The sequence below is a fragment of the Protopterus annectens genome, chromosome 3.part0 (genome assembly GCF_019279795.1).
Source record: "Protopterus annectens isolate FY-2018-M chromosome 3.part0, PAN1.0, whole genome shotgun sequence".
Taxonomy (NCBI): domain Eukaryota; kingdom Metazoa; phylum Chordata; order Ceratodontiformes; family Protopteridae; genus Protopterus; species Protopterus annectens.
This window is the reverse complement of record NC_056731.1, coordinates 734,002,111-734,018,087: the sequence shown is the minus strand read 5'-3', so window position 1 is coordinate 734,018,087 and position 15,977 is coordinate 734,002,111. Positions and strand designations below refer to the sequence as shown.

At 43.4% G+C, this 15,977-nt stretch overlaps 1 protein-coding gene across 1 annotated transcript in view; it reads right to left on the bottom strand.

Moving 5' to 3' along the window:
- Positions 1 to 290: 290 nt before the first annotated feature.
- Positions 291 to 15,977, bottom strand: part of EXOC3 (exocyst complex component 3) — a gene marked incomplete in the record, with an annotated part of 966,706 nt that continues 951,019 nt past the window's right edge. The window contains 1 exon segment of the mRNA XM_044065090.1: positions 291 to 867. Coding sequence (XP_043921025.1) covers positions 696 to 867 — 172 coding nt within the window.

Here is a 15,977-nt window from a genome sequence, read left to right as displayed (position 1 = left end):
GGCAGTCACTGCATGGTTTGAAAGGCTGCTGCTGGGTGGTAAGCGTTAAAGCACACTTCCTGGCACAGAAAGATGCTGCACCAACATTCTTGATGCAAATGTTCTCACTAAAACATGGTACGTCATTTTTTCCCAAAGCAGCTAATATCTCACTTTTCTTTTCAGTGTTGGATAGCTAAATAAAGACCACTCAGTCTAGTACAGAAACAAATGATTGGTGCAATGTAAGAAAGAAGTCAGCACCATGGCCAACTTTTTTTTTCAAATGTATAAAATTAAAAGAAACAGAGTAAATGGACATCAAAATAGTTTACTTTACTGACAATGCTAACACATTTACACAAAGATAAAGTAGTTCTGGTACAAAGTACTCCTCTGTACATAAATCTATTACACTTTTGTTCTTAAAAGCATAGTGCAGTAAGTTACTCATCATAAGAGACAAAAACTTGGCAGTAAAACTCAATTTATCCAGCAAAAAGTGCACAAAGAAAATCTAGAAGTACACTGCTATAGTTTTAGTAGTGCAAATCAGGACTTCACATAATGTTCAAGAACCAACACCACAAGCTTGGGTACCTTTTCTACAGTTAAGACACTCGTCATCAACTGATACAGAGGTAACTTTACAACAACAAAAATTTAGTAACATCAAAAACAAAACTTGGAAGCTCAATCTGTAGCACTAATGGTCATTACTTTAGCAATTTAGGAACAGAGAGACTTGGCACTACGATATCTCTGAAAATTGGAGGATAGTCTTGGCTAGTTTGGCTCACATTTTGATCAATAGTTTCAATGATAGTTTGCTTCATTTCTCTACTGGCATCTCCTCTCATTGCTAGCAGAGCTGAAATGTGTTCCTCCCTGCAGATGTTAAGAAGAAAAACAAACATTAAAATCACATAAAAATGAAATCTATTGTTAGAGATGCAAAAACATGTCAGCAGAACACATACTGGCACAGTCTATTAAGCTCATACAACACTAGAAACCCAGAATCTATTAAATTTCATTCGTTTTCTAATACTCATTCCGCAATGTATTCCACAAGGCCCTTCAAGTTGTCACAGTCACAACAGAAACATCTGATAAGAACAGAAAACAGAAAAAAATTCCTCTTATAATTAACAGCAACTCAAATGTAAGTAACTTATTTGGGACTTTTACTGCCCACGTGGTATTGGAATTTCTAAAACTGCACATTAAAGTTCATATTGCCCTCATAGGTTGGTACTAGGCTATCAGCCCTAGGGCCTATACAAGCCTAGCCATAACAATTCCCTGGCTATTTCTTCCCATCATGGTAGATGAGATTTGAAAACTGCTCATAAAGGCTCCTGAAATTATAATTCCTTATGATGTTATTTAGATTCAATCCAAGTCACCTTTCTCTTCATGGTATTTTCCCCTAGTAAAAACATCATGCCAGAAGGATTTGTTGAGTGATCGTAAAAACAGCACTCTAGAATCTTGACCAAAATAAACATTAGAACAGAACAAGTAATGTCAGGTAGAGTCATATCCTCGATCTACCTATAAAACAAACAGCAGGAAAGGATGCTACAACTTTCTGGAAATACTCTCACGCCAAACCATTTCTCACATATACTACCGCCGATGAAATTCTCTTAGCCCACATCATCACCTACAGGCCTGCTTGATATCTCACCAATTTCTGTTATTTAAAATCTGCAGAAAGGTCAGATGACTGGAGAAAGGGAAAAATAACAGAAGATACTGTCTTCTGCAACTAGTGAAGATTAGTTACTGCGTATACACTTACAAAACCATACTATTTTACTCTAAAGTGTCTCAAACTGTATAAATTACAATTAGGATGAAATGTACTAGTGTCAGAATTGAATTTATTTATCTTTGTTTACAGAGAAAATCTAATTGGAACAGGACCCCTTTACAGCAGAGGATCAGGGAGAAAAGCTCCACATAAGCATAATGATATTGCACAGATTAAAACAGATAGTTTACAGTTAGTAACTTTGACTTTGCTGTAGCTGTTGTACAAAAAGTGAAAAAAAATGTCTAATGTATACACAGGTGGCAGACTTACAAAACCAATATGAGAAGGAAGAACAGTTAAAAAAATAGATGTTAAGTTGATAGCAATATTACTATGTGTAGATTAGTATGGTTATGGCAGATACCTACAGCGATGTTAAGATGAGAGACATAGCATTGTAATATATAGATAGCATGGTAGGAGACAGACTTGTGTGAAATGGATGTGCAGTACCAAAACAATGATCCATGGCATACAGCTGCCTAAGATAAAATAAACTTGACTTCTGAATGCCATCTCTATATAATGCTCTTTTGCTGGATAAAGTAGGGAAAAAGTATCAAGTTGTTGCAAAAATTTCTTGAAAATGCAACTAAATGACTGTAGGATGTACTAAGCTTGAGCTAGATAAGGGTTTTCTGGTCTACTTAAAGCAAACACATGATGCATCTGTACAGACATAAGAATATGAAGAACCTCCCTACATCTCAATAAAGGCAACAAAACAGATGCATTTTTACAGTATCAGGTGATCTACAAAAGGGTCTCTTAATAAGGGGTTGATGACAGGATGATTTACGTTCATTCTGTTTTTTTCTAAGAAGCTACCACGCTTGGAGAAGTTGCACCCTATGGCAGTGAATGACACTTCATCCGGGATCTTACTGAGAAGGACATAGGCCATAAGTCTGCCTCTTCTCCTCAATCACTGAGTGAACCATACATCCAGAAAATCAAGAAACACAAAGCTTCAGTTCCTAGAATGCCTACAGGTAATGCACCAGTATACACCTACCAGCCTTAAAGGAACTTGAGCAGCTAAAGGCTAGATGAAGGGGCTATAGAAGCACAGGGGGCAATGGAAAGGTGTCAGGGATCCAATACAGGGGATAGGGGCACCTCACAGATCAACTGATATGGTAAGAACACATTTTGTTATATCTAACAAAAAGAGCCCTCCAGGGTAATTCTACAAAAGGGAAGAATCCCAAGCAGTAAATCCAGCAGAGTGGCATGAGTCAAAAGATAGCCAAAGAATCAGACAGCTGAGTCCTGAAGTACTGATACACCAGATCACTGGACAAAGTATGCCCACACAACCAACTAACTATACGGAGATATATGCAGTGGAGACACTTCTGAAGCAAACACAGGAAGCAGACATACTTCCAGTGAACTGGTCTTTGATCATAAAAGAAAGGAGACCCATTTAACAATTTCCCTGGAAAGGGTCTGCTAGCTGACTATCAAGCCCTTCCTTCTACAAAGTAAAGGAGATGAACAGATCACTCTTCAACTAGTGCAACCTCTTCAAGCAGAACCTGAGTTAGTGATACACATGGAGAGTGTGAAGGGCCCTTTTTGGTCTGATTTCCACTCCAGTGAAGAAAAGAGATGAATGGGCTAGGTTAGGAACAGCTTAGAAATTACTTTCAAGAGAAAACATGGGTTATCTGAAGGGATACCAGAATGTTATGAATGACCAGACATGGCTACCTAAATGTAATGCCTAGCAGTTCTGAAATCCTGAGAACAGCTTTGATGACTATCAGAAAAATCATCTTTCAAGACGTGAGTATCAATGTTAAGTCGGCTAGCAGGCTTGAAGGAGGAATGGACATGCCTATCAAACAAAAAGTTCAAATCTTACAGAAAGTTGGGTGCTTCGAGGCTGGGCAGATATGCAGTACTTAATGAACTGTTTTCACCAGCCAGTGATATGCTACAATTTTGTCTTTTACAAAGTCAAGATCGCCAGAAATACCCATGGCTGTGTCATAAGAAAGGCCCAAGTCATACAGAAACTGGTTAAAAATCACAATTATTTTTAAACTGATCCACGTGGTGGAACTGAATACCATTCTGCTGCAAAAACCTTCCACAAGTCAAAGTATGTTTGAAGTGTAAGAAGTTTCTAGCAAGCTCATCTACCTCTCCAACAGGTGCCTGGCCCTGAGGTGGATTCAAATGTCAATCCAGCCATGAAAGAACCCATTTACCACATTCTTCTTGGTCATCACTGAACAACAAAAATTAGCACATCTATGTTGTTCCTCAAACGTTATGAGGTATGTTATCGGTGGGAATGGTGGAAAGGCATACAAGAATTGTACCCTTGTCAGAGGATGGAAAATATGCCCACTGTGAACACTCCTTGCCCAGCTGCACTAACAAGAGGAGGTAGAGAAATGCATTCTTCTGAGTTGCAAACATGCCAATTTCGAGTGGCGATCAAGTGAGAATTTGCTGTGGATACGTCTGGCTCGATTACTAAAAAGCCAGGGTTAAGTAGGAATACAACAATAATTAAAAGATAATAATTAAAAGATAATAACAGGTCAATCATTAACTGTTGTCCCCTTGCAAAAATATCTGAAAAGTTCCTTTATAAACAGATTTTTAAAAATATCAATGAATATTGGCTATGTGCCAAACAATGCAATTTCCATAAAACTTTTAGTACAATGCAATTAACAACATTTACAACAATGTGACTGGCAGGCAGCTTACATCAGCAGTATTTACATTATATGGCTAGGTACATTGAGACAGTCAATCATTCACCCCATCTAATTAAAATGAATAGACTGGAGTTTGGAGCAAATACTCTGACCCGAGTACAAAATTACTTCCAGGAAAGAAGCATCCAGGCCCTACTCCAATACAACATTAAAAGAGGCAGGAATCTTCACCTAGAGGCGTAGCTTGCTCAGTTAATGCCCTGTGCTGATACCACAAGCTAGCTCCCCATACCAGGTAGCTCTTCCAGTGAAGAGCTAAAAAAAAAAAAAAACTATAATAATCTGATCGCCAGAATGCAAAGGTCAGTTATATCCATGCCCCCCCACCCGCTAGCTTTGAAAGGGAAAAAAACCCCAAAAAACAAACACTTCACTATAAAACTTAAATCCACAAGCCTCCACTAGCTCTTCTCTTCAACTGAAGAGAAAACAAAAACAAAAAAACCCAGGATGATGGATGGCTGACTGCACCCTTCCAATATTTTGCATTCAGGGCAATTGTCCCTCTCACTCCACCCCTACCTACACTTTTGCCATTATCTATGGGGTTTCTCAAGGCTCTGTATTAGGACCCTTACCGCTCTGAACTATTTAGTAATTACCTTACAATGGACCTGCCCTAACTCACGATAGTATTTTACACTAACATTTTACTATTGAGTCATACAAATCCTCAGCTGAAACTAAGATCGACTCAACATATATTCAAACAAGTCAGGTGTTATTTGCATTTCCTCACAAAGTTGCAGAACTATGAACCTAATACTGAAAGACCTAAAAACGTAATCCCATTCCCAATGGTAAACATCAGAAACACTTGGCTTCACCCTAGACCAATCTATAACTTTTAAGCTGCACAGAGAACTCACAAATTAAAGTCCTAACCCAACTAAAAAAAGAAGTTATGTACCTACCATAACGTTCCACGTTAGTTGTCTTCATCTCGCCTTCTTTCTTGCTGGTTGGGATCGGAGCCGATCCTCGGCTCCGACTCGGCCATCTTCTATACCTCGAGAGCTGTTTACTGGCTCGAGGCTACCCCTTATCCCATGATGCCTAGCGATAGCTACTCAGATCTCTTTTGAAATAGCTAACCCCAGACATAGCCAGAGAATAAACCTGTCCAAACAAATATAGTATACCTGTCATACTCTCTAAGTCAGTAGAGGAAACAAACCAGAGAACACTCAGCCAGTGAAACCAGAACTCCTCTCGGTCCAAAAGGACAGGGGGACGGAGGGTGGGATGCAAGAACGAAGGCGAGATGAAGACAACATGGAACGTTATGGTAGGTACATAACTTCTTTATGTTAAGTTGTCTATCTCGCCTTAGTTCTTGCTGTTTGGGACAGCGTCCCTAGCACCTACAATCCTGGGTGGCTCATTGGAACAGACTCTTCAGAACAGTGGAACCAAAGTCAGCTCTGCTCCTGGAGACCATATCTAGCTTGTAATGAGCAATAAAGGTATGAGGATTTGCCCATGTAGCAGCTGCACAGATAGAATCCATGGGCAACCTAGATTGGAAGGCTACAGAGGTGGCCAAGGCCCTAGTAGAATGACCTTTCGGTTTAATAGGCAACTCTTTGTTCCTTAATTGATAAATGAAAGTAATAGTGTAAGACAACGACCTGGATAAGGTCACCTTGGAAACTGGGAGACCTTGTTTGCCTAGAGCATAGGAAAGGAATAGTTGGTCCGACTTCCTTATTTCCTTAGTCCTGTGCAGGTAAAAATGCAATTGTCTATGAATGTCTAATTAGTGTAATTTGTACTCTGCCTTGTTGGTGTGGTTAGGGAAAAACACAGGAAGGTCTATAGATTGGTTTAAATTATTTTCTGAGCAGACTTTCGGAAGAAATGAAGGATTAGTCCTCAGAGCAACCCTGTCCTTATGAAAAACCAAGTATGGAGGACGAACACATAGTGCCTCAAGTTCAGAGATGCATCTGGCTGAAGTAATAGCTACCAGAAAGAGTGTCTTCCAAGACAGAAACTTAATGGAGCAGGACGCTGCTGGTTCAAAGGGGGCAGAGTTAAGGAAGTTAGTACCAAATTAAGGTCCCAAGGAGGAGGGGGATCTCTGACTGGAGGTCTAAGGAGAGTAGTCCCCTCTAAAAAAAGCTTTACAGAGCTTATGAGACATAATGTTTGAATTTGACAAACCAACATGGAAGTTAGAAATGGCCACTAATTGAACCCAGATTGTTGCAGAAGCGGACCCGGAATGAAAAAGTTGTGTAGGAATTCCAGAATTTTGTGGACTGGGGCTGAAAAGGGATCTACGTTCCTAGCCTCTGCCCAACAAGAAAAACGTTTCCATTTTACTAGCACAAGTTTTTCTGGTTGTGGACTTGTGAGAGGAGACAATAATCTCACGTACAGCCGGGAAATGCTGGGAAGCCTGGCTAAGGTTGAAAGTGGAGCAACCAAGAGGTGAGCTGGAGTGTTTGGAGGGATTGATGCAACACGCCTGATTGATAAATCAGTAGGTCTGGAATCGGATCCAGAGTCCAGGGCTGATCGAGAAGGTAATGGTGCAGGAACAGGAACCATAGCTGTTGAGGCCAGTAGGGGACAATGAGGATCGTTTTGCAACCCAACGATATTGCTTTCTGTATGAGTTCTGGAATCAGGGGAAACGGAGGAAAGGCATAAAGAAGTCCCTGAGGCCAATCGTGGACTAGTGCGTCTCTGGGTGAGTGACCTGGAAGCGGAAGAAGTAGTTGCTGCATTTGCTGTTGAAGGGGGTGGCAAAAAGATCGCAGCAAGGTTGTCCCCATTTGCAGAAGATAAGATCCGCAACTTCCTGATTCAGAGACCACTCGTGAGGCATGAGGATAGCTCTGCTGAGCCTGTCTGCAATGACACTGGACCTACCAGGGATGTGCGTCGCAATCAGAAAACGTTGGGAGGAAATCGCCCACTGCTACAGTCTGAGTGCTTCTCGACACAGGGGGTAGGACCTGGTTCCGCCCTGCTTGTTGATGTACCACACCACTGACATGTTGTCTGTTTGAATTGCAATGGTCCCAGAAGGAAGAGAGTCCTGAAGGGCTTGCAATGCTAGGAGCACGGCTCTCATTTCTAGGACGTTTATGTGCAGATGGTACTCGTGAGGCTGCCAAGTGCCTTGGACTGTCCTGCCGTGATAATGCCCCCCCCACCCTATCAGGGAGGCGTCTGTGGTCACTGTGGCTACAGGAGGGGGCTGAATGAAGGGTCTTCCCTGAGTCACTAGTGGGGTGACCATCCACCAAGAAAGGTGCCTTTTGCATGCTTCTGTAATCATGATCATGTGAGACATGGGCAGCTGTTGGAAAGACCACTGTGTGAACAGAAGCCACTGAAGGATCCTCATGTGAAAGTGGGCCAGTGGGATTAGAAGAATGGCTGCGGCCATGGAACCCACAGTTTGAAGGACGAACCTGACTTGGATTCTTTTGGTCTGCATCAGAATTTGTACTTGCTGACGAAGTGTAGACACCCTTTCTGGCGGCAGCCTTGCGGACATGTTCATTGTGTCTAAGTCTGCACCTATGTAGGTGATAGATTGACAGGGCAACAAGGCAGATTTTTTGAAGTTTATTGTAATGCCTAACTGGGAGCAGATTGTGATTGTGTAGTCCCTGGCTTGAAGAAGTTGATGCCTGGTAGTAGCAGTGAGGAGCCAGTCATCTAGATATGGAAACACCTGGAATCCTTGATGTCTCAGGTGAGCTGTGACCACTGCCATACATTTGGTGAACACCCTGGGGGCTGTGGTGAGACCAAAGGGCAGAGCTCTGAACTGGTAATGACTGGCTCCCAGCCAGAAGCAATGAAATCTCCTGGAGTGCCTGTCCATCTTGATATGGTAGTACGCGTCCTGAAGATCTATCGAGCACATCCAATTGTCCTGACCCAGAAAGGGTAGAATGGACTGTAGCGTGACTATCCGAAAAGTACAGTTTTGTACCTACCATAAATGTAGATGTCCGAACTGGATAGCATCTGCAGTCATAACAAATGGGTTGTCCTGTCGTCAGATTCCAAAGTCTGGGTCCGGCTTCGGCTGATGTCGCACTCCACCCGACGTCATCTCTGCTGGTCTTCGGGTATAAAGGCATCAGCCGACGCCATTTTCCTCAGTGTTTCTTGCCCCAGATGCCAATTGCCCTCTTGGAAAGCTAAAGTTTGGATAAATGCCAATGTTTCCAAAATAGTAGAAGGCAAACACAAAAAATAAACATGTATGTACATATATACAAACAAATACACCATAAGAGACCCCCCCCCCCAGCTAGCTATTAGGAGGGTAAATACCCTAGGAGTACCGCAGAGGGGAAGGAGGGAGGATAATCCTGACTGCAGATGCTATCCAGTTCGGACATCTACATTTATGGTAGGTACAAAACTGTACTATGTCCTTCATGGATGCATCTGCAGTCATAACAAATGGGTAGAATACCATAGCCAAACTAGGGAGGAGGAATAATAATTATGGTGTAGTCAGGATCCCTTGCAGTACAGCAGTGGCAAACCCTGCTCGGGATCTAGAATATAGAGGTAAATTATAATGCTTGGCAAATGTATGCACGGAGGTCCAAGTAGCCGCCTCAATAATGTCCTTGGTTGCCACTCCTCTTAAGAAAGCTGTGGTAGTGGCTGTAGCCCTTGTAGAATGAGGTCTTATGTTCTGTGGAATTGGTTTTCCATGGTAGGAGTAACAGAATCTTATGCAATTTCCTATCCATTTGGAGATTGTCTGTTTGGAAATTGCTTTTCCTTCCCTTCCTGTTGCATAGGCTACAAAGAGCTGGTCAGGTTTTCTGTTACCTTTGGTTCTGTCCAGGTAGTAGCGTAACTGTCTGTGTACATCCAAGGTATGCATTATTCTTTCACCTCTGTTTTGTGGATTGGGAAAGAAGGTAGGTAGGTGGATTGCCTGGTTTAAAGACACTCTGGATACCACCTTAGGCATAAATGTAGGATTAGTTCTCATGGACACCCTATCTTGATGGAAGATTAGGAAGGGTTGCACTGCCATTAAGGCCTGTAGTTCCGAAACCCTCCTTGCTGAAGTAATAGCCAGTAGGAAAGCAGTTTTCCATGACAGGTGTTGTAGATCTGCTGTTGCTGCTGGTTCAAACGGAGGGAGTGTCAACTTTTCTAGTACAAAATTCAAGTCCCATGCTGGTAATGGTGGTTTCCTAGGAGGTTTTACATTCTTGATCCCTCTGAGAAACTGCCTGAGTCGATGATGTGAAAAGACAGGAGGATCAAAGCTGTATTCTGCTGAAATAGCTGATGCATGTATCTTGATGGAGGAATAGGACAGGCCTGTATGTAGAAGCTCTGCCAAGTACTCCAGAATGTTAGCAATATCTATGTTCGACACATCTTTTCCTCTTTCAGTGCTCCAAATGACGAACCTTTTCCATTTTCCTGCATAGTTCCTTCTTGATGAAGGTCTGCGGGCTTCAAGGATAATGTCTTTAACCCTTTGTGAAAGGTCTGGGTTAGTTACTGCTATGTGATGTTCCAGGCAGTCAGTTGCAAGGTTTTTAGGTTTGGATGTATGATGTTGTAGTTGTTCTGAGTTAACATCAGAGGCATCAGGGGTATTGACCACATTTTCTCCCGAGACATGCTCCTCAGCAATGGGTACCAGTGTTGTCTTGGCCAGTTCGGAGCTATCAGAATTATCCTTGGACGTTCCTCTTTGATTTTCAGTAGTACCTTGTGCATCAAGGGAAGAGGTGGGAATGCATATGCTGTCAGGCCTTTCCAGCTGAAGGATAGACAGTCCACCTTCCATGCAAGTGGGTGGAATGTCCTTGTGCAGAATTTTTGAGCTGGTGATTTTGTGGGGAAGCGAATAGATCTATTTGTGGCATTCCCCATTTCTTTGTGATGGCCTTGAAGATAACCGGTGTAGCATCCATTCGTGAGCATCCGAGGTGGTTCTGCTTAAAATGTCTGCTAGGGTGTTCTCTTTTCCGTACAAATATTGCCTGTAACTGGATGTTGTAGCTGAGAGCCAGATTCCAAAGGTCCAAAGTCATTCTGCATAGGGGTAGAATGAGTGCCTCCCTGTTTGTTGATGAACCACATGACTGTGGTGTTGTCTGTCCTTATCTTCAAATGGCCTTCTTTGAGGAATGGTCTGAATTTTAGGATTGCCAGTTTTACTGCCAGCATTTCTTTTGGTTTATGTGCAGGTGCAGCTGGTCCTGAGTCCACAGTCCTTGTATGCATTTGTCCAGCATGTGTGCCCCCATCCTAGGTCTGAGGCATCCGTTGTGATGGTTTGGGTTGCTCGAAAGTTGTGGAAGGGTAAGCCTGGGTTTGACTGGCATGCCCGAGCCCACCATAGGAACTCCTGTTTTAAGCATGGGATTAGTGGTATTTCTGTTTCTAAGCTGTGCCTGTGTTGAGACCATAAATTCTTTAGGTACCACGGGGGGAAATTTTGGTTTGGCCCCCCTTTTTTGCTTGGGGGGGGGAAAAAAAAGGGGGTTTTTTGGGAAGGGGGTTTTAAGCCTGGGTTTGGGGAAAACCTGGCCCTTTTTTTGGGCCCGGAAAGCCCACCCCCTTTTTAAGGAAAACTCCTTTGGGTTTTAAGGGGGCCCTTTTTGGGGGAAATTAAAAAAAAAAAAAAAAAAAAAAAAAAAAAAAAAAAAAAAAAAAAAAAAAAAAAAATTTTATTTTTTTTTTATTTTTTTTTTTTTTTTTTTCATTTTTTTTTTAATTTTTTTTTTTTTTTTTTTTTTTTTTTTTTTTTATTTTTTTTTTTTTTTTTTTGGTTTTTTCTGTTTTTAACCCTGTCCCCCGTTTGTTAAAGGCCTTTTTAAATTCTTTTAGGTACCACTGTAATTTCCCTCATATGCAGTTTTGAAAATTAAAGTATGAAAGATGCCATGAAGCCCAAGGCCTGCAGAATTTTTCTTGGGGGAGTTGGTCTTTGTTGCCAGTTTTAAAGAGAGCTTTTGTTTTCGGGCGTAGAAAGCCATCGGGGTTTTATTCAATCCCCCGGGAAGTCTTTTGGAGGGGTATAGTTTTGACTTTTTTTTACTGTGTACCCAGGTTTTTTACAAAAGCCTTTGAAAAGGGTGTCCTTGCTTTTGTTGGTGAGGCAGTCCCCCAGGTAGGGGTAATTTGTTTCCCCTTTTTGTCTGCAGTGCAATTACGGGTGCCAGGCATTTTGTGAAACCGGAGATAAGCCAAAGGGCATGCAAAAAATTTGGGTAAGGGGTTAAACCTGCAAGAAACAGGTATTTTGTTGTAGGACTGCAGGTATGCCTCCTTGGGGCCCAAATTACAGCCCTTTCTTCCCCAAACAGGGGAAGAAGTGCTGTGGGTTTTAGCATTTGAATTTGGGACTTTAGAAGGTGTTTAAATTTGAAAGGTCAGAATGGGTCCCCAAAGTTCCTTTGGGGGGACTAGAAAGAGTTTGAGTAAAATCCTTGGCCTTGCCCCCAGGTACCAAAGGCTCTTGTAATTTTTTTTGTCCCTTTCCCCCATTGTTTTTGGGCAGGTTTGGCTTCCTTTTGGGGAAGGGTGGGGAAAATGGAACGTACCTTGGAAAAAATGTTAACCCTTTTCCTTTGTGGAAAATTTTTGAAAAGGCTAATTTTCCCCCAAGGGGCTGAAAAATTTTGCTTGGACGAGGAAGTCATTGTGTTTGCCTTTGATTTTGGGTTGTTTCCCCCCCCCTTTCGGTTATGCCCCATTGTCGGTTTGAAAGGTTTGGTTTTTTCCCTCCTTTTGGGGCCTTTTTCCCTTGGGTCTGTGAGCGGAAAGGCCCAAATTTTTTGGGCCCAAATTTCTGCTCTGGGGCGGGACCTGTAAGAAATCTTTCCCGTTGAAGATTTTCCCTTTTCCCTCCATTTTTTTTAACTTCTGAAAAATGGGACTCCTTTTAAGGGGCTTTAAATTTTGCTTTAAATGATCGGCAAGTTTTTTCCCTTTAACCCAAAGCATTTAAAGCCCAGTCAGCTGTCTAAGGAAGCCCCAAAAGAATCAAACCACTTTTAAAAGATGTTTACCTGTTGGAAAAGATCCCTTTTCCCTTCAATTCAACTGTTAGGGGGCCACTTTTGTTTTTTTTGAACTTTAAATTCTGGTTTTTAACATGTGAAAAAAATTTAGGCTCTAGCTAGAGGGCGAGGTGAAAACCCTTTTTCCCCCTTCTAGGCCTGGATCCCTTTAGGGGGGTTTTTGCCGGGGCCCTTACCCCTTTTGGGCCCTGGGAATAGTCTCGGGTCGAAAAGGGTTTTTTAAAAGGGTTTGTGAGTCGGCACCTTAAATCTATCTGGTTTGGCGGGCGGAGGTAAGAATCGGTTTAGCAGATTTTATTAAACATCATCCACAAGTTTAAAAAGGAGGGATAGCAAGGGTTGTTGGGGGGAAAAAAAAACCTTAGCCTTTTTTGATCGGGGATCCTGCTTCCCCTGGAAATGTTCCCGGGGCCCCAAAAGGGAAATCTTTGGGGAAAAGGCGGGAAGGAATCCTCAGCATCGAATCTCATAAGGGGGAAAAGGGGTTTTGTTTCGAAGCCCGAGGAAAAACCACAAGGACAAACTTTCCCCTTTTCTAGGCCCTTTTTTGGGGTTTGGGGCCCTGTTGAGATAAAACTTAGATTTTAACTCTGCAGGAGGGTTTTTAAGAAATGGGCGTTTTTGGTTTAAAGGATTTGCTTGGTTTTTTGGGGCCGTTTGGCTGAAGAACCCCCAAAACCAGGTGTTTTTGGCTTTCCCCAAGGGTTGTGGGGGAAAAAAATGGCCGTTTGGGGAATTTCAGGAAACCAGGGTCGGGGCCTCGGTAGCCCGGGGTTGGGACAAAACCCGGGGCGCGACCGGACATGGGCCTTTTCCCCCTTTTCTGGGCCCCGCCCCTTTCTTTGTTTTTTAGGAGTCGGTCGGGGGCATTTAAAATTTTCAAAATGTTTGGGGAAATCGCTTTTTTTCGCTTTTAAAACCCCCAAGGCAACCCGGCGTCGTGGTCTGGGGGAAAAAAATAAGAATGAAATCCTTATGAGGTATTTTTCCCCAAAAACAATTTTAAATTTTTCTGACATCGGAAAAAAAATTCAACCCTTTGCTTTTGAAGCTTGGTTGAAAATTTTTGAAATCTCTTGCCGAGGCCGAACGCTTCTGCTTAACCCCCAAAAAGACTGAAAAGGGGGGATGCCTTTATACCCGGCCTTTCGCGGGAAAAACAAAACTGGGGACCAAAACTTTGGAATTTGGGCCCACGGGGGTGCCAGACAGGAAACCCTTATGACTGCAGAGGAACATGAGAAAATCTGTTTTTGGGTGCTGTGGGTGGGGGTCCCCAGTTTTCCCCGTTGGGTACCAAGCCTTTTTAGAATCCAAATTTGGGCGCAAAACCCCGGATGGGGGTCAGCGTAAAACCTATCCCCGGTGGGGCTAAATTTGTTCCCCCCAGATTTTAGGAGTCCAGAAGGAAAATTTAAGGGGGGTTGGGGGCCCCTTTTTTCATCTGTCTGATCTGCAGCTGGGAGTAAGTCCCCGACTTCTTTTTTGAGGGCCCCTTAAGATCGGAGGCCCCAAAGGGCCCTGGGGTCCTGGATGCCCAGTTTGGGCTGGGGGAAAATTCCGGGAAAAGGAAAAACCCGGGGGGAAGGGGCTCTGTGGGGAAACCCCCCCCCGGGCCCCCCAGAGAGGAAAAACCTCCCCCCAGAATTTTCGCCCAAGGGAGGTGTTTTGGTCCCCAGAGCCCCCGGGGGGGAAAAACCCCGGGCCCCCCCCAGGGCCCCCCCCCAACCCTCTGGACGCACCAGGGGGAAGGGGGAACGAAAGGGGTAAGGTTAGGGCGTTCCACTTAACTAAATGGCCCCAACTCTTTGGGTTGGAGGCCATTGAAAAGGGGTGGAAGGAGAAACCCTGTTGGGGAGGGGGGACAACATCGGGGGTGCCTGCATTTTAAATACTGCCCTTTCCAAGCGATACAGCCTAGAGGATCGGGGGTGAGAGGAGGACTGGTTGAAGCAAGGGAGACTGGGGGGGAAATTTACAATTCCAATAAAGGGAACCTCACCCTCTTGTGGCCCTGGGTTTTGATGGAGCCGGGGGGAATAGTTTTTGGTGCCAGGGAACCAAAGTAGAAGGTATAGTCTGAACCGGGGGAATTTGGGCCGGGGTAATTTGGGTTTCCCCTGAGAGGTCGGGTGAATCCTGGGGTTTAAAGACCCCTAAGAAAAAGTTATTTTTGCCCCCAGGACTTTTGGACTAAATGCTGGCAGATAGAAAAAGGGGAGGCCAGAAACAAAAAAAAAGTGTCCCCTTTGTCAGAGACATTTTCTGACAGCATGAGTCACATTTTTGAACACTTTGGATTTTTTGACATCCTAAAAGAAGGCAACAAATACAAACCCCAAAGAAAAATACAGTCTCCCAAAACACACTGTACTACAAGACTATAGCTAAAGGTTTTTTTTTTTATAGGAAAGCCTCTAAAAAAGCTAACCTATGAAAGAAAGGTAGAAGGAAAGCCTCTAACCTAAGCTAACCTGCAAGAAGGATAAAGAAAATACAGTTTTGTACCTACCATAAAAGTAGATGTTGGGCTATTACAGCTGCAGTAATCACATATGGGTTTTCCCAGGCGGGCCCCCGTCGGCAATTCCAAAGTCTTGGTCCGGCCGGGGGTTGTCGCTTCTTCTGGCGCAGGAAGGCTGAGTATAAAAAAACACAGCCGCGCCATTTTTTCTCTTTCTTGCCCCAGATGTCAGGTGCCCCAAAAAGGGAAAGGGAATACATAAATAAGTGTTTCAAAAGAAGCAAATAAAACATAGCAGGATAACCCAGCAGGTATGAATAGATTAGCCCCGGGCTTACCAAGTGGGGAAGGGGGTGGAAAGACTGCAGTGAATAGCCCCAAAATCTACATTTATGGTAGGTACAAAACTGTACTATGTTCATCGGGATAACCCGTAATCCAAAAGGGTAGAATCCCAAAGCTATGCATAGGGTGGTAGGTACAAAAAACTGGGTTGAGCAGAATGCCCTGCAAAACGCAGTGGGAAAGCCTGCTCTTGTTCTGGAAATTTAAAAGGGAGTGGTAGTGTTTTGTGAAGGTATGTACAGAACTCCAAGTGGCTGCCTCCAAAAAATCTTTGGGAGGACCCCCTGAGGAAGGCTGTAGAGGTGGCTGTGGCCCTGTGGAGTGGGTCTGATCCAGTAGGGGCAGTTTCCATGATAGGAATAAAAAAAAATGCAGTGGCCAAACCATTGAAATGGGCTGTTTGTAACGGTTTCCCCTTTACCCCGCATAGGGAAAAAGAGTTGTTTTGATTTCTGAAGGAGTTCTGTCCAAAAAAAACGTAGCTGCCCATGGATGTCAAAGGTGAAGCAGCCTTTCCCTTTGTTTTGAGGGGTTGGGTAGAAGGTAGGGAAGGGTATGGCCTGGTTTAAGGCTACCCTGGATAC